This window comes from Thalia democratica, chromosome 5, assembly GCF_965202585.1.
Source record: "Thalia democratica chromosome 5, ktThaDemo2.hap1.1, whole genome shotgun sequence".
Classification (NCBI taxonomy): domain Eukaryota; kingdom Metazoa; phylum Chordata; class Thaliacea; order Salpida; family Salpidae; genus Thalia; species Thalia democratica.
In genome coordinates, this window is record NC_139169.1 from 56573694 (window position 1) to 56601585 (window position 27892).

At 24.1% G+C, this 27892-nt stretch overlaps 1 protein-coding gene across 1 annotated transcript; it reads left to right on the forward strand.

Annotated features, from left to right (window-relative positions):
* The first annotated feature begins 247 nt into the window (after positions 1-247).
* On the forward strand, positions 248-26681 carry LOC145835426 (uncharacterized). The gene is made up of 21 exons (XM_082943008.1): positions 248-346; positions 1401-1480; positions 1841-1984; positions 4847-4968; positions 5231-5385; positions 12686-12822; positions 14449-14487; positions 15528-15662; positions 16281-16448; positions 19264-19431; positions 19585-19722; positions 19920-20048; positions 20296-20436; positions 20665-20757; positions 20876-20976; positions 21503-21602; positions 22309-22440; positions 22516-22676; positions 25023-25158; positions 25290-25364; positions 25962-26681. Exons 1-21 carry the CDS (start codon positions 301-303, stop codon positions 25983-25985), a joined length of 2424 nt encoding a protein of 807 aa, XP_082799134.1. The 5' UTR covers positions 248-300; the 3' UTR covers positions 25986-26681.
* The last annotated feature ends 1211 nt before the right edge of the window (positions 26682-27892 follow it).

The following is a 27892-nucleotide window of genomic DNA, read 5'->3' on the forward strand; positions in this document are numbered from 1 at the left end:
AAACTTGATTAAATTAATCGAATTATAAGTATTAGTTATTTAATACAACTAACGTTGAAGGTTATACGAACCTAATTCTGTTCCTGCAAGCGTTATTTCTACTGAGTTGTTTGGAAGCTTTGATATAAATGTTTGATCTTGAACTTTCTTGACCTCTGTTTCATTTAGATTTGTTGTGTTCATCAAGCTTGTAGTTTTTTAAAATAATACTTAAGTTGCTGCTAAATATTATATGAAAAATTTCTGTAGCACATTAAATAAATTTAAAAATTAAAAAGTCTCATAGAAAACTTTAAGAAGATGTCTTCATCGACCTCTCAATCAAATACATACCTAGTTAATGGAGGTAGGTTAAATAAATATTGTTTAAGCTTATTGCATTTTTATTAAAAAAACAACTCCTAATAATAATTGAAAGTTTGTTTGTTTGTTTAAAATTTCTAGTGTCGCTTTGAAAACCATGTGACTTGATTTTTTGATGTCTTTTAGATTTTTTTATGATAAAAAATAAGCAATAAAAATGTAAATTATTAAATATAAAAGTTTCTGAATCTTAATATTTGTATATTAAAGTAACTAAATTTTTCAACATTTTATTTAACATAACTTATTTTTTAATAACAATGATTATCAAATTTAAGTATTTTATTTCTAATGAATTGGAATTAATTAACTCTACAAATCAAGTGATAAAAGTACTTTTAGTATTTTATCTAAACTTATTTACCTTGAGAAACTTTTTTTTAAGATTTTCAAATATTTTTTTCAACTTGATGCGTTTTACCCTTGTTTCAAATAAGGCTTTATGTAGTGCTGACTAAAATTTCTTAATTATTCTATTAATATAATTTTAATAAAAATCTATATCTTACTATAATTTTAGAGCAATTGTTTTAATATTTTATCTGTTTAAACTTTAATAAGTCATAAAAACACTTTTAGTATACAGGTTATACAATTTATTACAATTTAAATATAAAAAAAAGGTTATTTTATTTTGGTCTTGATTTTTTTTTAAACATGTTTTCTACAAGTTGTTCAAAATATTTTAAATAAAATATCTTAAAATTTAAACTAATTATCTTTCAAAAATGTAGGAGAATGTTTATTTACAGTGAATTTTTCTTAAAACCAAGATAATCAGTCATAAAGATTTTATGTTTCATACGATTGTATATAAACTTTTTGTACAAATAATTTAGTTTTTAAAAGTTAATTTAGTTAAATACAAGCAACATTTGTTAAATTGTATCGTAATTGTTAAGTTTTGTAAAAGACAAAATCGATTATATTGTTGTATTTTTAAGTTTAAATTTTTATAAATTATTTGTTGAAGTTTTTAGCTATACTCTGTGATTTCATTTGCATATCATAAATATTATATTTAAATTTACTTATAGAAAGCTCTAGAAGTCCGAGTGATTATATGATGAAAGTACAACAGGAAAACGAAGCTCTTAGAAAAGAACTTGACTTAAAAGTAATACTTATAACAGTTTTAAGTTTTCTATTACTATTTGATTTATTTGTAATATTTAATAAATTTAATGCATTCATTACTTAAAGTTTAAAATACACTTTTTTTTTAAATTTCGAGAAAATATATAACTCAATTAAGATTATCATTTTTCTATCAAAAAGCTTAATAAGCTTTAAATTAGTTGGCTTTTGAAATTTAAACACCTTTTTAAAGACAAAGTATTTATTTAAAAATGTACAATATCACCTTTCTCGTACATAATAGTTTAAAACTTGTAATTTTTTCTTTGGTAAAGAGCTATTGTAAAATTATATAAAGTATCTGGCAAAGTTTGCTGCTGGAAATAAAGTTTTGATTCAGGAAAGTAAACTGGAGGCTCAAATGAATTCGATCAAGACATTTTGGAGCCCAGAGTTGAAACAAGAACGTGAAAAGAGGAAGGAAGAAAACCAACGATGTGAAATTTTCAGGGAGCAACTGAAACGTAGTCAAGAAGAACAACAGGTGTTTATTTAGTTTAAGCCATGTATCAACAAAAGATAGTAATCCAAAAGTTTTATATAAAAAAATTTGAGCTGCTAGTTTTAGAAATATTTGGATATATTTAAAAATGCAGTCACGTATGAACTCAAACTCACTGAGTTTTAGTCTTTATCATTTTCCATCCGAAAATTTTTGTTCAAATTCTTACGTCTAAATCAAATCCCACCGACTTAATTTTCACTAAATTATTTTTTTCAAAAACTTATGTCTTTAAATAAATTAAATTGTTTGTGTTATGTTTAAACCAATAAAGAAAAATACTTATTGTTACTTAATAATAATTTATTTTTACAGAATATAATAGTACATGACTGTATAAGACGCTAGTGACTTGTCTTAAATTGAAAACTTTATTTTATAATTAAATGTATTTGATGTTCAAAATCAAGTTGCAACTAATTTTAATAAGCTTATAAAACAAGTTTTTATGGCCAGTTTTATAAGATTAGGTGCAAGCCTATAATTGACTAAATAAAAAAAGTTATATTAGTTCAGAACTCACGTTGGTAGGCGTTAAAGTAATTTCAACCTAAACCCAATAGCGTATGGTTAATAGATTCACCAATATGAGCCAATGAAATCCTAAACTTATAATAAAGTAAATAATAATTGACATCATTTTTGTATTTATTTAAACCAAAACCATTTTTTAAGTTTTAGTATAAATAAAAGCTTGTACATTTGTATGGAAATAATTTATTATTTCAATAATTTAATTTATTTTAATTAGTTATTGTATTTCATTGATCACAAAAACATTGAATCAATTTACAAATAACAGACTAAAACTCAGTGAGTTTGAGTTCATACATGACTGCATTTTTGAATATATTTAAATATTTCTTTGTTTAGTTTATTGTGTTTGATAAAGACAGAGCTGTTTTTGGGTCTCTATGAAACTGCAATCAAACAAAAAATTTGAATTCAGTTAAAACTTTGTTAATTTACCGTTAAAAATATGTTATGCAATTACAGCATTAATTTCTGTTATTAAATACTAAAGTTAATTTAGTGCTTTGTATTGTTAAAAATAGCACTGAAATAACGGTCAAGTCCTACTTATATGATACTAAAATAACCTTTACTCTAAAGTACGTGATGTTAGTATTTTTGTTAGTCATTGTTAAAATTTTCGAAACACTTTTTTCAATGCTTGAGTTTTGTTTATAAAAAAGTTGTATAAGGATTTTACTAAGTTAAATTTTTAATAAAAATTCAAGAGTTTTTCAAACAACAACAAGAAAGAGTTTTAAGGAACAAATTTAAAAATGTAAAAAAGTCTAGAATTAAAGCTTGTAAAATATATTAAAAAACTTGAAAAAACGATGTCATATAGTAAGTACTAAAATAAATTATTAATTTACTTTATAAAAATTGTTTTAGAAAAGTTGTAACTAAACACTAAGTATTTTTTAAACGACATCTGTTAAATAAAACTAACGTATTAAGCTTTTAAATTTGGATGTGGTTGTGGATAAAAGAAGTCATTTTAATTTATATTAGAATTAAGAATAAAACACAAAAATAGATAGTTAAGGATTTTTTGTGATAAAATCCTTAATATTATTCAAAAAACGATATAAACCTTGTGAATAAATTAATAGTTTTCGTGTTTGTTTTTGATTACATTAACCATTTTTACCAAACTTAGTTTCATAATATATTTTAAAAGATGTACTAGAGTTTACAAACTTTATTTAAAATAGATAAAGCTTAACTCTTAAAAAAAGTGATTAAATTAACCACAATTTTTTCATAGATTATAATAAGTTCTTTGCTGACTATAATTTTAATGCTTTTATTTAACATTTTGTTATTTATTGAATTTTTACTGTGTATTAATAAAGATTTTAAGGTGTACAAATTTAGTTTACAACACTATTTACCTGAGAATAAAGTCTGTTTAAGTTATACTGTTTTTATATGATTTATGAAAACAAAAATGATTAAAACTAAACATCTAATAAAAAAAAATTAAGATAATGAAATAATAGCTTTTTTTTATAACTGACAACTGTCCGAAAAATAGTTAAACTTCTGTCAATGAATTTTCAAATCTTTACTAAAATGAACAACTATTGTATAATTTTCAGTTGATGTAGTATTTTTTTGACAAAAAGTTGCAATACAATCTTATTCATAAACTAAATGTTACAGCCTTGGAACATAATTGTTTATTGTTGATATCATATACCGGAAGCGCGTCAATTTAACCTGTAAGCACATAGTCTATGATATATTGTTCTAGGTTGTAAAACACTCATTTGAAAAATATGAAGTATTATTATAAAAATTCTTTGCATAATTAACTATTTTATGCGTAATTTCATAAAAATTTTCATACTTTTGGAAATTATTTAATAAGTTATACAACTAACAATTTTTTAAATAAGATTAATTATCAAAAAACAGCAGTCTTTTTCTTTGTTATGCACTTTGATCGCTGCCCAAAAGTACTTTCTTAACAGAAAGGATACCTAAGAAGTACTAGTCTAAATAAAAAAATCATTTTGTACAAAAATTGTTTGGCTCTAAGTCCTTAATCATCAGGAAGATTTGTGAAATTTATATAAAAACTTTTTGGACCACAAAAAAAAAAACTTGTCTTTCTCTTGAAAAATTTGCACTGATAAAATACTACACACCTTTAATTTTAGCTGCAAAGGTATTTAAATAATAAATGCATAAATTACATTTAACAGTTATATTAATAAGATAGTTTTTGATAAACCTCAACTCAACTTATTAGTTTTGAAAATTAATAAAAACTATCTCGCTTGCAATATTTTACAGTCTGAGAGTCTAATTATTTTTTCAACTCAGCACTCGCAACTGACCATACACGCGCTCCATGATGAGCTGAGAACTCAGCGGGATTTGAACCAGATGCTGCAGGAAGACTACCTCAACAAAAGCTCCGACTACCAACCCTCGGAAGGCTCCAGGTTTCAATGTGCTAATTGTGAATTTAATTATGAATCGTTTTTACCGAAGAGAATAAATAAAATTGGTTGATCATGTTGCGAAAATTTTCAATTTAATAGATTGTTTAATTCGAAGCTATTTACTTAAAAATAAGTTTCCAATCATAGACAGTTTTGACCGCAGCAAGTTACTGAAAAAAAGTTGATTGCCAATGTTGCGTATCTTGTGTAAACTTTTCCAAAGCTGTTTAAATCGTAGCTTGTTACTGAAAATTCTTGGCAGATACTTGCAAGAAGAGAACGAGCGTCTGACGAGGGAGCAGGTGATACTGAGGAGCACGGTGCAGGAGATGGAGGGCAGGATTGAGGCTCAAGGAGAAATACTGGTGACCAGAGACGAGAGCGTGAAAAAACTGCTCGAAATGCTCGAGTGCAGAGGTACTTGTGTTTTTGTTTTGTTTAGAAATTTGCGTAAATAACTTGATTCGGTACAAATAGAATAGCACTCTCTAAATATTTGTGACAGTTACTAAATACTAAATATGTATACCTACTTGTCGTCAGAAGCTTACAGTAGAAACTAAACATAAAAAAAATAACATAAAAACTAAATCTAAGAAAAAATTAGAGAGTGCTATTTTATTTGTACCTGTTTAAAATTAAATGCTTATGTTCGAAATTTTAAAGAAATAAACTGATTGATATTTAATAACTTTTGTAAAGATTAATGATTGTTTTTTTTTATGTAACAACTTAAACGTAGCTTTTATAAGTAGAATTAGTTAATTAAATTTATACGAACAAAAGTTAAATTTTGTCGAGTGCCGGTATTGTTGTTCGGTTTTGTTGAATAGAAAAAAGTATGAAGTTAAATTCTAAAAATAGGTTAGTTTGTTTATAACTGTTAAATTATTTAGATTAATTTATAATTATATTTTGAAATTTTGGTAATTGAAATAAAGTATTTACTATTTATCCTTTTCAAACCACTACCATTTTTATGGAAAAATCAATACTAAACCTAGTATTAGAAGTTAACTAAAAATCATAAATGAAAATTTTGATTAGTACAGGGTTGCCAAAAAAACCTGGAATCCTGGGAAAACTTCTAGTTTTAAACAATTTTTACATGTAAAGTGTTAAAATTCCGATTTAACACAAAAAATCTGTCATATAGATTATTTTTTGTTATTAGTTTTTTAAATTGAAATACACAATTAAAGTAGTTTTACAATATTTCTCAATGTTGTTATACTAATTAAAACAGTTTTTACCTTAAACTTAATTTAATATTAAAAATAGACCCAAAAAGTTGTACTTTTGAAAACCTTGAAGAAGTTTCTAAAATACCTCTGGCAACCCTGTTAGTATTTATTCACTAAAATAGTATTTTAAAACACATGCTTTATTTAAAAAAAATTTGTTTTGTTTGTTTGATTATATACTAACTTTCTCCTAAAGAATTTAACTGTAAGTTTAAGGTTTAACTGGTTTTATTTTATATTTTATGTATTTAAGTTAGAACTTGATAGTTTTATGTACTGATTTTGAAGCTTCAATGTCTAAAAGTTTACTTACTTTTACTACAAGTATATTCGGTTTAAAATATTATATGGATTTTTCTGTACCAAACTGAACAAATTGTTTTTTATAAATACAAAGGTCATATGTAAATGCTCTTTACTACGCTCATACACACATACACTTTTTTTACACATTCTAATTACACATACCTTTTAAAAACTGACTTGTATACAAAAAAGTCTTAAAAATGTATGGTGAACTAGTTTTTGCGTTAAGTTTGTTTTAAACATTGACACTTGCAGCTAATATTGTTGAAAAAGTATAATGTGCGTAAATTAAGTATCTAAAACTAGTTTGCATAAAAAAAACCAAAGTTTTAACTACAAATATTTTATCATAACACTAAATATTATCTAAAAATTACTAATAATAAGTACAAACTATGTAATGTAAGTTGCATATGGTAAATAGCAAGTTTTTAAAGCTTGTAAGCTTACTTAAAACCACTGTTTCAAGCGATAATTGCAGCAACCTATTGAGCTATGTCCCTGTTGTGTATAATTATAAATAAGTTGTATTATTTTGAAAATTAATATTGTAAAGTTATTTTTGTATTTATTTTACCACTTACTTTACTATACATGCAATTTTTTTAAATAAATAATTTATTAAAATATTTATTTGGTTATTTATTGATAATACTGTTTGTATTTTAAATAATACATACAATAAACAAAAACAGTCAAAAACTTATTACAACTATTATTTGTTAGAAAAAGTCTTCAGCGGGCCGCAGTAGCTACAAAATTTTTAATAAAATAAGTTGTTTAGATATAAATATGTAATGATTTATTTATAAAGCCATCACTTTATTATACACTCTCATTAAGAGTATGTTTGAAATTTTATTTTTAAATTTTACTTTCAATTTTTTGCACAAGTACTTTTTGACTGAAAAAAACATCGCAGGCCATGGTTTGCCAAGCTCTGGTCTAGTTGGTACTTGTAACTTTTTTAATATTGATATTTTAATATTAATATATTGATATTATGATCTAATATAATCGTATAAAATTTATGATTACTTATAAGTGACTTTTGATCAATAAGCTATCAAAAGGTAGTTTCAAAAATATTTATTTTGACAGACTTATGAAATGGTAAAGTTTAATCAGCTATCTAAACAAATCATTAACTTTTTGTTATGCAATAGTTGTAAGCCGCGTTTTACGGGTGTACGACTATTGAATTTCTGACAATTCAAATTCTTTAAGAATAATTTCAGGGCCAAAATTTATTATACCTACAAGAATTTTTTTTTTGCAAAGTTATAAACATTTCTTGAGGTATGGTTAAATTAAGTTTTAAAGTACACTAATTTTTAGTACTTTTCATTTTTATTTTTTTTACTATAATAAATTTATTGACTAGACTTAAGACGTATTTTTTAACTTTTTCGCATATATATCACTTTTTGAGTTGTAACCTTTAGACTTTTTTTTAAGAACTTTAATTGTCTGATAACTCAGATAAACTACGATTTTATAGCATTAAACTTAATAAATTTTTGTAAAATTTTCATAATTTTCTAAAAACGAAGCATTGCTTATGTTGTAAAAACAAAAGCTATAAGTTAAAATGTTTTAATAGTTAACAGTAAACTGTTTTAGTCAAAGGAATCATTGGTAAAATAAAATAAAATTAAATTAAGTGCTAATATATATTTTGAATATGCAGAAGCAATATTGCATGGTTTAAATCCATTTATAAACAAACAAAATTAAGTTTATTTAACTTTGTTCCTTAAAGTTTTAAGTAATTCATTATCATTTAAAAAGTTTGTTATTATAACAGTTATGTACGTTACTCCTATAATAGAAGTAACTTGTAGTCAAAAGTTATACATATTAATTGTAATTGAAGAATAATAGATAATAAAGCCTTGCCTATTTCGCTTACCTAACCGCTGCTAAAAAGTGTTAAGCATTTAAGTTTATCATGTACTTTTATAATTTATTCTAAAAATCATAAAGTTTTTTAAGTTAATTTCAGTTATAATTTCAGTTTTAAACGAGTTTTTCAGAACTCATAAACTTTTTTCTATTTAGGTAAATTGTTGTATTTCATAACATCTTTTAATAAAACAAATTGCTATGTTTAAAATTTTAATTATAAACATTAAGTAAATAGCGTTACTGCTGTTCTTGAATTTTCTTTAGGTATCTTATGTTTTTTTTTGTTTTGGATTATTAATGGTTAAAATAACATTTGGTTGTAGTTTTTTGTTTCTAAATTAGATATGAAATTTTTCCAGAATTACTCTTAAAGTTGATTCGAAGTATTTTCTATAAATAAAGAACTGTATTTATCTTGTTTAGTCCCAGCGTTATTTTAACAAAGTATTTGAAATGTTATCTACTCAAAAAAAATTTTTTTTTTAAATTGTGTCAAATCTATAAAAAACTGTACGACATTCAGCTAAGTGTTTTAAAATGATAATAATAATAGAATTAAAGTATTGAACTTAAATTCACTAAGTAATATTCGTATCGATTTTATTACATCAATTTTAACGTGTTAGACAATTTTTTTGACTAATGCTTATTTTTGTTATAAACGTTATATAAGACTTGACTAACATTAACTTATAGATATAAGATGTTGAAATACACTAACAGAAAAAAGTTTGCCAAAGAAATACATATACAAATTAAAAAATGCAAAATAACTTTTTGTTAAAATATACAGTTGAATAATCGAGAATATAGCTTATTATACGAGAGTTTTAAGGTTAAAAAAAAACTCAGTGGTGCATTATACTACCAAAATGTACAGATATTTTACTAAAGTTCAAATATCAAAATCACTGGCAATGATTGATGCTATTCTTTTCTTCAATTCTTCTTTATTTTTCTCCTTGTTCGATTTCACTTGCTTTTCTTTAACGTACATTTCGCTTTCGAAATCACCAGCACCAATTTGAACCCTGTTTTTGTTTCTCAAAACTTTTTCAGCGTCTTTTCTCCTTGCTGCAATGTCACCAACCGTATCTTCCAAGCTTCTCAAATCAACCGCGCTGATATTCTGCTTCTGAGTCTTTTTCTTGGGATAGAGTATTGTTTTTGAAGTTCCACTGAAAGTATTCTCGCCAGTCGGTATTGCTGGAAGAGGTTCCAACTGTTTTCTCTTCTTTGCAAGACACGATTTTTCTTCTCTGTTGATTTTGGGAGCTTTCTGGTCTAACGAACGATTTTCAACCACTGGTGACGCCGACGAACTAGTTATTTCGCTGATAGTTTGCTTGTCTTGAGGTATTTTCGATCGCGGCAAAGCTCGAGGATCTTTCGCAACTTTTTTGGTTGTTTCATCGGCGACGTAATGGTTTGCTCGCATTTTATCTTTGAACCTTTCAATTTCGTTGCAGCTAGTCGTCCTCGCTATCTTGTCGATGAGATCTGATTTGTCATGCTCCAGTTTTGCAATTTGCCTCTTGTTCACTTCCTCGGTCACTTTCAGCTTTTTGACTAGTTTCTTGAGCTTTTTCAACCTTTGAAAAATAAGTCCTGAATCATAAACAAATATTTTTTAGCTATATAAAAAATGAAATAGATAGTTGTTCCTTAAATATTTTATTAATACAATTTTTTATATTTAATCTTATTACACAAACGTAAATATATGCAGTTCTTTAACTATAAAATTAAATTCATAAATTTTGTGATATTACAGCCCTAATCTTTGAATACATTTATTTTATACACCTATAAATTCCATAAAGTACTATTTCACTGATCACTTAGAAAAGTTTTATTTAGTATATTTTTAGTATAATGTAATATCTTGATGGTTGTATATTAGGTTATTTTTGAAAATGTAAAAGATAAGAGGTATTTACAAAAAAAATCTTTATTTAGACTGGTTGAAAATTTTTTTTTTCAATAAGATTTTTTAATTTTTTTCCTTTTTGCTTTTAATTGGACATAAAAAATTTAAATTCAATTTCAATATACAAAATGGAAACAAACTTTTTTCTTGAACAGCAGTAACCAGTTATTGCTGTAAAAAAGATCATGAAAAAGGTATAACCAACCATAATTAAGATACCTTCCCAGCTAAAAACTGTTAAAATTAATTTAATAAGTGGAAAAAAAGTTAATTTCAAAGTTTGAAAAATATTTTTATGCATCAGAATTAAATATAGATTTATTTATACACATTTTTGTTGCACATTTATAAAAACACTCTTTAAATATATTTATTAGCGAAATATTTTAAAACAATAAAACTGCTTACACGTTAGTTGACTAAATTCTTCGAAAGTAAAATTCATAGCTTTCTTATCAATACCAACCTTATTTTAAAGATGCTGTTACTCATTTAAAGTATATGATGTGTAAACTACTAAGTAAAAAATGAAAAGGAAGTTTTTATCTAATTTTTTAACTTCACTACTTTACTAATAATCTTATTATATTACTGTAAAGGCTAAAACCTTTTTATTTCATAAAAAAGTAGTAATTTGAATTTTTAAATAGTAAAAACCTTACTTACTGTTTTTTAAATACTTAATGAGTATGAAATTAAATGTTAAATTACAAACAATTACTTTTTTTAACTTTATCAACTTTGTTAGAAAATTTAGTTGTACAATATAAAATTAATGAGGCATAGTAAAATATTGTGTATATAGGAAATACTTTATTTTTAAATTAATTAACTAAATTACTCTTTGAAAATAGTATAATGCAAAGATTTAATGAAAAGATATAAAAAATACGGATAGTATTTAAAATATATAACAACGCTTAAAGCATTTTTGGTTGTTTAATGAATAAAATAACTTAATCATTATTCTTTAAATAACATGAAACATTTTTTTTCCAGTCAACTTTTTTGTAAAGAAATTCATATTTTATATTTAAAAAGTCTAAGTTATAAATAAAATTAAAAAAAAAAACAACTATAATAATTACACAACAAATTATACACATTTCTTACTATCACTTTAATCTACAAAAAAAAACATTTGTACCAAAGGAATTCTAAAACTGAACAAAATATATTTTTAAATACTACTAATACTAGTCTGAAGAAAAAAAAAACTCTATATCTTATCTAAAGCTACAATAGTTATGCATAAGTTCTAAAAATGACAAATAAGTACAACAAACTAAAGTAAATATTTATAGTCAAAATTTTACAAAACTGTGTTAGATATTATTTCCGCAAATACTTGTTGTTTCTTTTGTTTTTGTCGAAGACATAATTAAAAGTGGTATAGCCTAATTGTACTGTAAAGCTAATTTAGCAGAGTGGCACTACTTACCATAATTATTAATTTTGTATGATAAAGTAGCTGTTGTATCATAATTAAAGGCAGTTATTAAATAATAAATTTATTTAGCTAAAATTAATAAATATTTTAAACCGTCTGATTTTTTACGAGTTGTAAAATACTTTTCTAAAAACGTGTATAAGCTTATTAATTAAAATATAATTTGTATCACTTGAAAAGTTAATATTTTAAGTTAGTTCTGTTAAGATAAATAATTGTTAAAGTTAACTATTATATATTATACTGTTTGATTAAGTCCATGACTTAAATATTATTTAAAATGTTTTACACATCTTACACATAGTTTGTTAACAAACAAAGGAAGCTAAAAAATTGTACTTATATACTTTAAAAAAGTTTAATGTAGCAAACAATAATGTTAAACACCTTATATTAAAAACTTATAAAAATACTTTTGATAAAGTGTAATAAAAAAATATAAACTCTTTCAAGTTTATGATTATTAAATATTTCATAAAAATTACACTAAAAGTAATACCACTACATCTTAAGTAAGTTTTTTGATTAGCATCTAAATTATTAATCTCTAACTCTATCCCAAACGTTAAAACTAAAAATTTTATATATTTGTACAATAAAAGATTATTAATACAGAATAAATTATATATTAATGTTAATAATTTAGCAAAAATAAACGTTTTTGTTTGCAATAATTATGTTTGAAATAAAAGAGTTTAAAAAAAAAAATTGTCGCTGAAAACAATCTTATAGCTTTAATAAGGTTTCAAACAATTTTCCCTCATTCACAACAATCTAATGTTTATTGTTTTACTTATATTCTCATTTTGTTACAAAGTTTTGTCAAGGAATAAAACGTGTTGTAGTTTGTTTTTGATTAGTTGATATAACAAATTGAAGGAGTTTCGGTATCTGACGGCAATTATGATGTGCAAATTGCATCTCTGAAAGTAAAAATTTCCGATTACGAATCAAAGATGTCCCACATGAAATATTTAGTCGAAGAAAAAGATAATGAAATAAAAAACCTTAAAGATGTACGTTTATTTTTCGTGTTTTGGCTAAATTACTTTAAAAAATTTGTACTAGTTTTAAACGTTTAGTAGTGAATTTTTATTGAAACTCGTTTTTAATTTGAAAATATTTAAATTAATTGGTTTGAACTGAATATTTTGAACAACAAAATATTAGACTAAGACTAAAAGAAAAATTATTTATTTTTTTTACAAGTTTTAGTTGTTTCATATTTATGAAACTTAGTTCAAAAAAAGTATAGCCAACCTTTTGTTTTTTTGATAATCCTAACTCAAATTAATCCTGACAAATAAAATGTTGTGCATGTTTGGTGATTATCATTAATGACTTGCAACTTTTAAAATGAAACTGTTTAAACTTTTTCTAGGAAGTATAGTCCATACGGCTTTGCTAAAAAACCTTGAACCCTGGAATTTGAAATTAAGTAATTAAAAATTAAAAAAATTTATTAACAAAACAATGTTTCACTCGTTTGAACTAAATCAAACGAGATCATCAGTTAAATTAAATATGTAAAAAAAAAATACATAAACATGCAAGAAGACATTAGGTTAAACTTAACATAAAACTGGCAATTATGTGTAAAAAAACAAAAACAAAAACAACAAAATAAAACTTATAGTTTACAGTTATCAATTTATGAAAATCATAATGTTATCAGGTTAGTTTATGTTAAGATTTGAAAATTGTAAGCTACTTAATAATATTATAGTTTAAAAACTTAAAAAATAAATAAATATACTTAATATTAGCAGGCTTGTGAACAATGAAAAAAACATTCAACTGATGATCTCGTTTGATCAAGCGATTGAAACATTGTTTTGTTAATAAAATTTTAAATTTTGAATTGATCATTCTCCTTATCATTTAGTCGAGAACTTTTTTTGTGATCTATAAAGTAAAAAGTACACAACTTATGAATTTGACTAAAAAATCTAGAATTTTGATTAAAATTATAAATAAAACCTGTAAAAACCTGGAATGTTAAACAATTTTTACATGTAAATTGATAAAATTTCGGTTTGACATAAAAATCTACTATATAAATTTAATTACTTTGTTGTCAATAACTTTATATTTTTAAACACATTTAAAATAGCTTCATACTATCTTTTCAATCTTGTTATACTGTTTTGTAATTTCAAAAACCTGTAAGAAATTTCTCAAAAACTTTTGGCAACCCTGAACATAGACTTTTATGACTCTTTTGAAAATGTTCAACTTATAAAATGCAATCAAATTCTAAATTTATGTTAGAAATCGATATTTTTTACAAAACTAAACTTTAAGTATTTTGAAATTGAAGTTGGTAGTACTTTTTTTAGAAAAAAATCTTTAAAGTTTTGTAAAGTTTCAATAAATCGAAAGTACAATTTTCTTAAGTGAATAAAATGTTTGTTGCATTAGGTTATTCAAAATAAATGTTTGTATTTTAATATAAACTGTAATGTTTCCACCTAAAAAAAATAAAAAACCTAACAATAGTTGAAAAGTATTTAAAATAAAGCAAGTTTTTAAAAATTGTAAAGTGAAATAGAATTGAAAGTACTTTACAAAAATAGTATTTTTTTATTTCAAAAATTTACCTTGAATTGAACATTTAATTTTTTCCTTTCAATTTCTAACAGATGAGGTCAATCAACAATGAAAGTAACGATCAGTATCAAGTAAGCTTTAAATATTTTTTATATTTATTGAAAATTTTTAATTGCTGATTGTTTTATAATATTTACATAGATACATTGTATGAAATAAATATAAGCGATTATGTCTTTTTAAAATATGTAATCTTTTTGTATGAACTCAATAATTTTTTGTTTGAATAAAACCTTTGGTTTTTTAGATTTAGAATCAAAATAAATTAAGGAACGAAAGTTAGTAATGTTTATGTACAATTTTTTACAAATGATAAACCTAATATTTAGAAACTAAAGACCTATGACTTTTTAAACTTCCAAGCCGTAAGTTTTGAGTTAGATTATAATTCACTATAAAAAATATTAAAAAACACGCTTAGTGATTCCTTATAGCAAATTTATACTGAAATAAGGATAAAATCACAACAATTTTAGTTAACAAATGTACTTAGTTTTAACATTTGCATCTTTATCATCTTTTAATTTTATCTGGTGATATTTTATATGTATATTTTTTAACTAGCAATATTTTAATCTCGGATTCTCATCTTGCATAAGATATAAATTTGAAATAAGTATGTTTTCAAATAACCACTTCCTATTTCTATATATGACAAATTTCTGGTATTACGTTTTATTATTAAAGATTGAAGTACAGTAGTCTGTCAATTAAGATCGCATTTCATGAGCCCGCACTATTGAGCCAAAAGTTTTGTGTTTTATAAATCAAAAGTGGAAAGTGTTCGTGAAATTGCAGATACCAAAAAAAAAAATTATTTAATGTAGACAAACGAAATAGATTAAGAAAAAAACAAAAACAATGATCGTATAAAGTTATTGTTTAAATTATAAAATTACCTTATAATTTAACTTAAACTTTTATACATTTAATACTTTATGATCGAAATATAAATACAAAACCATATAAAAGCCATTAAAATATTTAGTTAATTAACGTAAATAACGATTAAGTGATAGACTACTGCAATACATATACTACTGCTACTACTACTACTGCAATACATAAGTGTTGTTTAGTTTATTTCAAAAATAAAAAAGATCTTTTATAGAAAATGGTACAAATGGAAATGAAAATTTGTCATTTAGAAAATCAGTTAGAATCATCAAGGTGTGAAAACAGTAAATCATGTGACTTTAAAGAAGCTGAAGAGATTCACAACAAGTATTTAACTTTAAAAAATCAGGTAAAGCTTACTAATAAAATTTAATGTTAACAATAAACTTCTTAATTCACTTTATTTATTTTATTTTTTTTCAAATCTATCATTATTGAACAATAACAGTCAAATCATAAGAAATTTTGAAATTTATCCTGTTGAAGATGTTTTAGTTTTTTTTTTCCTTTTAATAAAAAGTGATTTGAAAAAGAGCATGTTAAAACAGTTATAACAAATAACTATTTAAAATATAATTTAATCGTTTGCTAATAAAGATCTAACTTCACTGGAATATATAATAATAACAAATTTAAACAGTTTTCTTTCTTAATTACACTAACACATGTTTCTGTGTATTAACAAGTTAACACACTCTTGTATTTTTTAAACTTTCATATCTGTTCAAGTGTGTTAACTTGTTAAAACACAGAAACATGTGTCAGTGTAATAAATAAAGAGTTATCTAATGAGTTAAATAAAGTTTGTTATGGTTATGTTATAACATATATCAATTCTAAACTAATATCAAGTTTAAAAACATTAGTTTAGCACCATTTGAGAAAGTGTCTGATTCCAAAATTTTTGTGCATAAATTAACGAAAAAATATACTCTAACATCGTAGTAAATACCCTTGTAAATGTCAGGACGATCAGCTGAAAGGCACTTTGAAAATGAAGGAAACGGAACTGATGACGCTGCAGACGAGGTTCGAAACTCTCAACAGTCAGCAGTCGGATAACAGGCATCACATTGAAGTGTTGAAGGAATCGCTGAATTCAAAAGATCAGACTGTTGCCATCCTGCAAACAGAGGTAAAAAAGATTATCATCAGATCTTTAATTTTTTTTTTAATTTGTAAGAACAAAAAAATTTAACAAAAAAAAAAAAGCTTTAAATATTTTCAAGCACAAATATGGTTATAAGTTTTATTTGAAAGTAAATATTTTTTAATATTTTCATTATTGTTAAAATAATTTTTGAATATTTACAAAAACAAAACTATGATGACGATGAGATCACATAATATGAATATAGTTATACAAAAAGTATTACTGAGAACAAAATTTTAAATAAATATGTTTAGCTATTCATCGAACTCGTTTTCACCCCTTTTAGTGTTTTTAACTTGTAACTTATTACTCAAAAAATACATCAAATTATTACAAAGTTTTTAGAAAAAAATAATGTTTAAATTTATTAACATTTAACTAGTAATGAAGATATAGATAGGTTTTAAAGCAAGCTTAATAGTTTAATTTTTACAAAAAAAAATTTTTAACAATATTTTTGAAAATAAAGTTCGTTGTAGTTTACAAAAAATTATTTCAAATCTTATTTCAAAAAATAATAGAAAATTTGTTTACTGCTTCTTTAAAACAATGTTGTTTTTGCATATAATGTTGTTCAAGAAGAAAACAGTTCAGTTAACCTCCATTTTTCTCTTTAATCATTAAAATACTAATAATATAATCATCACTTATTTTTTAACAAAAACAACATTAACTTTAATTATATTTTGGACTTTTATGAGTAAACTTTATATTTTGGTTTTAAAGGTTAAGTTTAAATTAAATTTGCAAAATTAAATACAGTATACTACCGCTTAAGTACGCACTTTTTTTGGTACGCATCACGCCTTAAGTACGCACTTATCCAGAAAGACAAAGTAAAGGATGTTATACTAGAACTTCAAGAAATTCCAGTTTTTTTGCCTAAATCATTTTAAAATCTATTAAAAAAATTTGCAAATTAGAATTATGTTTTAAATGTTATTTAAAATAAATGACTTGTTTATTTGGCATAATTATTTGGCGGCTAGTTGTAAGAAAGAAAACAAACAACTAAATTTCATATTATACTATATCGTCAAAAAGTACGCACTACCCGTGCTAAGTACGCACTTTTTGGTCGGGTTCAATTTGCGTACTTAAGCGGTAGTGTACTGTAGTGATAAACCATTATCGATATTCGATAACTGTTTGCTGATAAAAGTGTTATCGTTAAAAATCGTTAGTGTATTATGGAATTATACTTTTAATTTATAATAAGTTTTTTATTTATAAACAAGAACGAAAATTGTTTTTGATTTATAGTTTAAAACAATTTTTATGTTATACTTTTATTAATTTTTAATTTAGCGTTTTATTTAAGTCTTGTGAACTTAAATAGTTTCGGTTCACTCACACCATCTTGTTAGTATTTCTCACTTCGTAAATTTGTACCTGTAATCTTTTGTCAGATAGCCTTAACCTATGAATTTTAATCTAAAAAACGGATGTACGACGATTCAAATTCGAAAATCCGAACAACGACAATTCTATTTAAGGTTTTTTAAATTCCAAAATTTCTAATTTCTAAAGTTTCTAACGCCATTTATTTAAAAGTTAAAATATTGACATATTAAAGCATAAAATTTAAATTGAAATGTCATTAAACGAATTACAAAATGCTGACAACCGTTGATTTATGAAATTTTTAACGCGGTCAAACTTAACGTTTTAATTATCATAGCAACTAACTACAATTTTTGTTTTATTTATGCAAAACGGTTACTCGTTAATTAAAAAAAAAACTGACGATTGAAGTTGCCTGCTGACGTAACACGTAAATAACACAAATGTTATCTGTATCAAATAGTATAGAAACAAGTGAATTATGTGTAAAATTATTGGTTATTAGATCATGTCACAATCGCAGAGGTTATTTTGAAACAAGCTTATTGGCTTGTATACAATCAAAATATCAGTCTTGGTAAAGACTTTTAACATTTGTAGTGGCTGGACCATATTTGTTAGAAATAGTTTTTATGGATCTCTAGTAATTAAAAATAAAAAAATTTGCAATGAAACGATATTTTTATTAATTTTACTGTGTACTGAGATCAAATTAAAAGCATAGTTAAAACTGTTTAGTTTAAAACAAATCAAATTTATTTTGCATCTGTTTTTTAATCTTAAAATAAGTCGCGAGCTGTTGGTTATCCACTCCTATCATATAGCATAAATTTAATTATTACATATGTAGTTGAAAAATTTGATTATACTTCAATTAGGTTACATTCAGATCTGTATTGATTTTGTTAAGAGTATCAAAAATTAATTTTATTAAAAGTTTTCTTTCATATCTACCGTAGAAAATATAGTACAATATATCTTGCTAGTTTTCTAAGCAAATTACTGAATTACAATTAACTTTGATGAATTTAGAATAGAATTTATTCTTTTTTTAGAAACTAATGTATTAGACCATTTATTGTTTTGTTTTATCAAACCAATTAAAAAAGATATAACTATTATTTAAATTTCAGTAATGGTTAATATTTTCAGTTATAAATTTAAATCTTTAATTAACAATTATCAATACTTAATTTTTTCAATAACTGTTAAAAGTTTAGAAATAAATTTATTTGTTTTCCATTTTTAATCACTCTTTTAATTTATTTTTTTAAGTTTTTCCAATACTCTACTAAATTGATTAATTTTAAATTGTAAAAACGCTTACTTCAATTTTGACACGTTACTATTTATAAACTAAAAAAGTTTATCGAAATAAAACCGGAAAAGCGTAACTACTTACAGTTTTTTTTTGTTCACAAATGTTTAAAACTTAACAATTGCAACCTTACAGATAGATTCACTGAGGTTTCGTGTTGATGAGAAGGAATCAATTCTGTCGCAGAAACAAGACCAGCTCGCAAAAGTGCAGGAAGAAAAATCTTCGAACGCTTCAGAGTTGCAACATTTGAGAGAAACTTCCGAAGTGAAAGACAGAAAAATGAACGTGCTTACTAAAAAGGTAATATTTTTATACCGGTAACTTTTCTTATTTAACAACTTTCTTATACATCAAATTTAAAAATTACTTCAATATTTTTTGAAACTTCATAACTTTTTTTTATTATTTGTTAAAGAGAAAAATTAACTACTTAAAACAATAAAATTCAAACAGATAGAGAAGTTAGCGGAGGTTCTGCAGGAGAAAGAGGAGCATATGAAAGCTATGAACGAAAAGCTGTCTAATATAACCGACAACACGACCAACAACGACTCCGTGCTCAGTATCATGGAGGATGCTCTCACCGAAAAAGTTTGTGTGCAATCAACATGTTTGTTACCATAAAAATGCTTTGTTAAACATTGTTACACAATATCTAAGTTAGTTTTTAAAACAGACCTTGTTTTTTGATACATATATATAGATTAATTTTACTTTAACAATAACTTTTATATAGCATAGTTTTTATGTTTTATTTTACAAATTATTTTCACGACAATCGTTGTTAGGAGAAAATAGTGGAAGGGTTAAAGAGTGAACTTGAAGAAAACAAAAAAATTATTGACGATTACAAAGAAATAAAAGAAAGTATTGAAGAAAAATTGCAAAGTTATGATGCTCAGTTTGAAAACAGCTATGTCAGTAAAATCAACTTATTGTTTGATGAAATTGTTTTATTATGTTGCATATTGAAATAGTTACAAACTATCAATAGTTTAATTTTTATTTTGAAAAGTATATTTTATGTAAAATTGGAAGTACTTATTAGTAAACCATATAATGTTTTTGATCTTAGTTTATAAAAAACTTAAATATAAAATAATTATTTAGAAAAAAATGTATATATGTTTTACAAACCTCAACATTACATTAGATTTTTTTAAGAATGAAAATGCTGAACTGCATCAAGAAATAAGCGAAAATCTGAGGCTTCTTTCTAAAAAAGATTTGAAAATTGCTCAGTTAGAAGGAAGTGTTCAACAAATCTCCAATGAAAATATCAAACTTACTAAAGAATTTCAAGAAGTTTGATTTTCTTACTATTTTGCTGATGTTAAAAACTAAACTGATACTTCTTTAAATTATAACTATAAAGTAGTTTGTGTTTTTAACAGAATAATTGTACTTAGTAGCTCCTTAAAAATTTGTTTGCAAGTTATAGAATTATCATATTAAACTTTTTTTAAATCTTCACGGTCTTTAATAACAATATTTTAGCAATAATTGGAATTAACTATATTATCTTTTAAACAGTATCAAGACTTGAACGACAAGGAAAAGTTTTCGTTGGAATTTAAAGAAAAAACGATGCAATTAGAAGAACAGCTTCGTGAAAAAGAAGCTCAGGTAAATATTTTACTAGTTGTAGTGTATTAATTTTTATAAACGTTATTATTTGTGTAATAAAAGAACTGACGTTTTAATAAGATTTCTTAAATATTTTAACATAGTTTAAAATGTATAGGTAACCCAAGGACAGCGTGAAATTGACAGAATTTTGGAAATAATGAAGGAAACTGAAGAGGAAAAGCACAAAAAAGATGCAGCAATAAAGAATCTCGAAAAGTTTGTGTTTTCAAATATGTTAAAGCAATTTCAGACAAGAGTCATCAGTGCGAGAGTTTTGTTTTTATATGACGCGGGATAAATCAATACTTTTAAAAATATTTTAATTGTTGATTTCTTTTAGTTATTAGTTTGTTTTTTGGTCACAAAACTATCAAAGTGTTTTTTAGGGTTGAAATTTTAGGTCTTTTTTAGTAAATTGATGTGTTTTCTCAACTTTAAAGAATTTGAAATTTTTAGTTTAAATTAAGTTTTAAACACGTAACTTTTAACTTTTTTAATAACTTTTGATTATTAAATATTATCAATTAATAATTTAATTAATTAAAGTTATTGACCAAAGTAACTAAAAAATAAGTATTGAGTGAGTTTGAAAAATTTGAAAAATTTAAAACTTCTTTCCATTGGATTATATCAGAAAACTTTCAGTGCTTAAACTATGTTATTAAATTGTTGAAGATTTTATTAAACAATGTTTAAAAGCAGCTCATAGTGTACTACAAATATATCAAAAAATCTTTTACAGAGTAAATAACCAGAAGATAGAGGAGCTACGAGCATTAAACAAACAAATGTTGGAAAACATGAAAACTAAAACTCAAGATGAAATAGTAACTAAATTTGTAGTTAGTTGTTTCTAGTCATTATTAATTTGTTGATTTTTTTTTCTTGTCAACTATAATTTGTAATTGTTAAAAATTTTATTGTTTTAAAGTAATAATTTTAGTTTAAGACTTTGTACTAGTAACATCAAGGGTTACAGTGCACCACAAATTTTAAGTAAATAGTTATATTTATTAACTTTAAAGATATAAAGTTCGTATACTGTTTGTAATGTTTTTTTTATGAAGTAATAGCTTAAAAATGAAATATATCAATTCTCAAAAAAAATTCTATGAATGTTATTTTTCGGATGTTATCTTGTTTTGATTAATATGTTCTTTGTTTGAATAATCTATTGTTAAACGTTTTGAAATTTCAAATTAAAATAACTTACAGATGACAATTGATATTGAACTAAGAAAAGAATTAGTTTCATTTTTATGTAAATATTGAAAAATTTAGAGTTGTATCTTTAAATTTTTTCATAAAAAAACTTATTATTTAAATTATATCTCATAAAAATTTAATATAGTGAGACTTACACCTTATATATAAAAATTACTGCTGATTTTAAGTAACTGAAGACATAAAAATAATAATATTTTTAGTTAATTATTTTATAAAAAGACGGAAAATTACCTAAACTGTAACACAAAGTATTATAATTTTGTTGGTAAATTTTAGCATATTTTAATGACAAAAAACATTAAAAGTAAATTTTATTTTTAGGCAAAAATGAAGAATAAAGACACAAGAATTGAAGAATTAGAGGAAGCTCTTAAAGAAAGTGTGAAAATTACTACAGAGAGGGAGAACTCACTGAGCAAAGAAAAAACTCAAAGAAGAAAATGTGAACAAAAAGTTAGTATAAATAAAAAAGTTTTAGATGGTTGTTATGAAAATATTTTTATTGTATAAATTAACGTTTATTTTTAGGTAGAAGAGCTTAGTTCAGAAATAAAAAGAATAAAAATTTCATTAGAAGAAGCTAACAAGAAAGTTGAAGAAAACAAGTTGTTGCTGAAAGACAAACAAGAAAAAGTTAAAAAGCTCAATGTAGAAATTAAAAAAGTTACTGAAGAACTTCTTTCTAAAAAGTACATTTCAGTTTTATCAAAAATATACAGTAGTTCTGTTGATAAGTTATCTATAAGCTATTTAAGCAAACTCAAAATTATATTTATACTTTAACTTTAACTCCGTAAATAAAACAAGAATTATTTATAGATTAAAGATAGCTTATGAGATGTTTCATGTCATAGAAATATTTATCTTTAAATTTCAACACACTTTTACACAACAAATATTTAAAAATATATAAAAGTTTTGTAAGTAGAACTAAATATAACACTATGCTGATTTTTTCAGGAAGTTCATGTAAAGTGTTGATTTGTCCTTAGTTCACTTTTAAACAGAGTTGCTATAAAATCTAGAATCCTGTAAAAACCCAGAATTTGACAGTTTAGGCAAAAAAATCTGGAGTTTTCAATAAAAATCCTGGAATCTTAAACAATTTTTACATGAAAATAATGAAATTCTGATATAATACGAAAAATCTGTCATATACGATAGTTTCTTTTTTTAGAGTTTTATTTATTATATAACTTATTAAAGTAGCATTGCAGTTTTTTTTCAATGTTTTTAGACTAATTAAAACAGTTTTTTACCTTAAATTTAATTTTGTACTAAAAACAGGGTTCGTGCGCGTCAGGCTAAGTCAGGCTAAATCAGTTTTTATGTTTAAAAATTTGAGAATCTCAGTTTTTGTCAGTTCAAATGCATGAAATTTTTTTAATTAAGATCAAATTGAGATGTGAATTTATTTCTAAATAAAGATTTAGTTATCAAAGACAAAATCAGTCAGTATTTGTAAAAATAAGTGCTTAGAACCTTTTGTTGAATCTCTAAAATAATTTTAAGAATCTTCATTATTTTGTTTTTAGTAGATTATATACGTCATAATTATAAAAATTCATAAAAAAGTACAGTTTAAACATTACAATTTAGTTCAACAACTTAGCTGTTTGTCTGAATTTGTTTACATGAGCTTTGTTTTTCAGAGCTTAGTTGGTTAAACTGTTTTTTATTATATATTTTATTATATATTATATAGTTGTATAAATGTTTTTTATTCATTCGTTTATAAAGATTTTTTTGAATAGCTTATGTAATAACATAAAAAGCTTAAACTGTTTTTTTAGTTTGAGTAGTTATTTCAAAAATTATGTTGTTAATGAAAATATAAGTTTTAGAGTCCAGATTATGTGTTTAATACTTATCTTTATGTATTCGTTTAAAATGATTCTTTGAAATAGCGTATGTAATATCATGATTAGTTTAATTTGTTATTTCAAAAATTAAGATGCTTTAATGATAACATAAAGTTTTTGAGAGATGTGTTTAATTACATTTTGTTTTTCTTTTACAGACTTATTCACATTTCTGTTTTAATAAAAGCTTCTGGTCCAGTCATGTAACTTATAATTGACGAATTCAAGTACTAATTGACACGAACCCTGTATATGGGTGATAAGTGGTGGATGTAACTAAGCCCCAAAATTTAATAAAGGTATGAATTCATTGAAGCAGAAATTATAATGACCAGTTAAAAATATTCAAGTTGCTTGGTAAGCAATGGATAAGTGTTGAAAAATAATTCATTTAAATTTTTATTTCTTTAAAAGTAGTTTTGTGAATACTTTTATTGCGTTAATTTGCTAATTAATACCCCCCAATACCCAAAATGCCTTCTGAAGGTGATTTTTTTTACTTTGAAAAAATGTCAGGCTAAATAGGTCTCTGTCAGGCTAAATGAAAAGGAATTTCGCGCACGAACCCTGTAAAAATAAGAAAAAAAAAATGTTTTTTTCAAAAACCTTTAAGAAAACATTTGGCAACCCTGCTCAAAGTATAAGCCTTTCAATGAACAAATAGTTTTATTACAATTTACTTAATATTTAAAGTTTTCAAGACAAAATTTTCAATTTTTAAAGCGCATTAGTCTTGTATCTTGGATTGAATTGATTTTCTAGTTACTTTATCGAATTTTCTTAGACTAAACTAAAATTAGTTTATATATGCAAGCTAATTATACAGCTTCTAACTTATATATTTATTTTAAGCTAAGTAAAATGTAAACAAACTTTCCTTGCCTAAAAGAAACTTTAAAAGGTTTTTTTAATACTAAGTTTTATATCAATACAACGATTACTAGTTTTAAAAGTTATTGAATCACTGAATAACTATTAAAGTACATAATATATTTTGCTACATAACTTACTACTTGCGTTTTATAAAGCTGATTTGTTTCTATTTATAAAATTTCGCTCAGAGTTATTAATTGTATCTAAACTAATGAAATTGGATATAAACAAGCTGTTTTTGACAAAAAAAAAAATTGCTATTAATTTTTAATACCCATGAGATTGTTTTGTATATTCCAGGCAGGAATCTTTAGTATTACAAATTAGTGAAAAAGATTCCATAATTGCATTGTTGGAAAGGTTCCGTGGAAACCAAAGCGAAATTATGAAGCTGAAGAAAGAAAAGGAAAAGCTAATTCATCAATTAAAAATACAGGTAATTAATAAGCTTTGATTCTAAAACCAAGCATTTAAAACATTGAACATCTTTCATTTTATTTAAAAAACTATGAATGTTTATAATTAGTACTTTATTATTTTTTTTTAATTTGACAAATATACATTCAGAGCATGCAGTTTAACGAGGATGGTAGTTATGAAAACCACAATGCAACAAACAAACAAGAAAAAAATCGAAAAAAAGTATAAGTTGAATACTGGATTATTTTGATTATAATGTATTAAAAAATTATTCTACATAAGTAATTTAATTGTACGCCAAATGGCGTGCATACTTGCATTATTCCAAAAATACTACATATAGGTATAATCTATAAAAGTGCTTTTTAAAAAACAATTAAGTCTTAACAAACTTTAGTCATGCTTTATTTAGAAAACAGGTTTTAAAGTAAATTTTCAGTTTTTAAGTGTAGATAACATTGTTTCACTATTAATCATAAGTTTTTTGACATTTTTTTCAAAAAAAAACAAAGTTACACAGATAATTGATCACATTTTTACAAGAACTTTACTACTTATGAAGCCTTTATCATCTGACTTTTATAAAGACATTTGTAATTTTATACTCGGTTAACTTTGGTTTAAATTAATTATTTCATACAAGTTTTATCTACTAAACTACCTTTTTGAGGTTTTCTAAGTTTTATAAACGAGATGAAGTTTCATTAGTTTTTTATGACGCCTTAAGCATAGTACACATGTATATTTTGTTTATGCTTTTTTAAACTTATTTTTGCATTGAAAACGTTTAAAATTCTAAATGACTTACAACAATTATAGGCAGACGAAGGCATCTGGGCATAGTTTGATTTCTTTGCAGAATACTAGTAATTAAGCAGCTTGGATAAAAAATTGTAAATTGATTGATTGTTTTTCTTTATCGACTTTTATGAATTGATTATAATTGTACTTTTCAATCAGTTTTAACTTTTTTGCTTGGTGAAATTTACAACAGGTTTCAAAGTGGGTCGTCTTTTTGTGAAATCAAGTTTACTTTACACGATCACTAAGCAATTAATACATAAGATGAATTGATAATGTTTTTATTTTGGTCTTTTTTTATTTATTTATTCATACCTTTTTAAATCTACATGAACTCTTTTTTTTAGATTTGCCTCCACAACTGCTTATTGTTGCTTTTCTATGTGTTTTTATATAGCAGTTTTTTATACGCAAACTGCCAACTAAACGGTGCTACAAACACTATAAGGTTGCCACTTTAAATTTGATACAGCGGTTCACATTCTTGGTACGCTTTTTTATTAATAATTAAAATTGCTTGGTAAATTAATTGTAAAACTTGAAAAGTACAGTCGATATAAATTTAAATGGAGCTTGTAAAAATCTTTAAACTTAATTTACAAACTAAGTAACATAACTTTTTACTAGCACCGATTTATGTATGTAGTTAATATTTTATGATCTGTAATGCACAAGTTGTATTTTTATCGAGCTTACTTTTCTTACAAGAATAAAAAATGTTTTCTTTCAGTTTGTTTACATTTCAACTCTTTTTATTATCTTTACGAACCATCTTTTTTTTTTTTGCAATAGTTTATAACTTAACCGAAGTTTTAAAATTTAAAATTTGACTTAATACATGACGAAAATGTCTAGGTAAGGTACAAAAAACTTTTCACCTAATTAATTTCTATAGTTTTAAATAAGGTTTTCAACTTTTCAAAAAACTTTAGTTAAGCTTATATTTATTAAAAATAAACTAATTTCCTAGGTTTTAGCTGAATTTCTAAAAACAAGTAAAATTGATATTAGTCAAGTTACATTAGAAGTCAAATCAAAGCATTTTGTCAAAATCCAGGAACACACGAATAACATATTTATATGTACAAAATTGTCACTGTGTATATGAAAGTGATAAATAATTTATTGTAATGATTTCTCTAATGTACGGAAGTGTTATTAATAATTTAATTCTTTATTTACTAATTTTATGTTTATATTTTTTCACTGAAACAAACTTAAAAAAAAACTAGTATTAAAAAATTCAACCCGTGTTAAAATGTCTCCTCGTGCAAAAGTGACCCTTCGTGCAATTTTGGGACCTCGTGCAAATTTTACAGCTACTCACATAAATGTAATACTGTCTACATTTACTATTTTTCACATTCTATTGCATTTTTAATTTCTTTAACCAGTTTGACAGTCCAAAGTTTTTTTACCAAAAAAAAAAAGAATTTCAAAGCTTACAAAATAATTAAGTACATTTTATAGTTAATTTTGTGTTTTTTATTGTAAAAAGGTAACAATTACCATTTAAAAAGTCAAAAACAAATTTTTATAAGGTAGTTTCAGATTCTGTGCATAACTTTAAGAACTTTGTTAAAAACCAATACTTAGTTTTTTATGTTAAATATACGGATTTTTACTTTAGTAAATACGATGACTGAAGAAATAGTGTAAAGAAGAATTAATTCGTTTTTTATAACTTAGGTTAAACTAAATACTTTTTAGTGTTACTAAATTTAATTGAAAAAGATCAGGTTTATCATGTTCATAGTGTAAGCAACGTTTAACAAAATAAGTGTTCAATAATAATGTACTTTATTGTATATATACTTTTATTGAATATAGTATACTATCCTATATATTTAAATAGTTTCGACTAAATTAGCAAACTAGTTAATTTAGACAAAAATCAGTGTCGAATTTAAAGATTTGTTTGTAGTTTTTATATAGAATTAACAGAAATT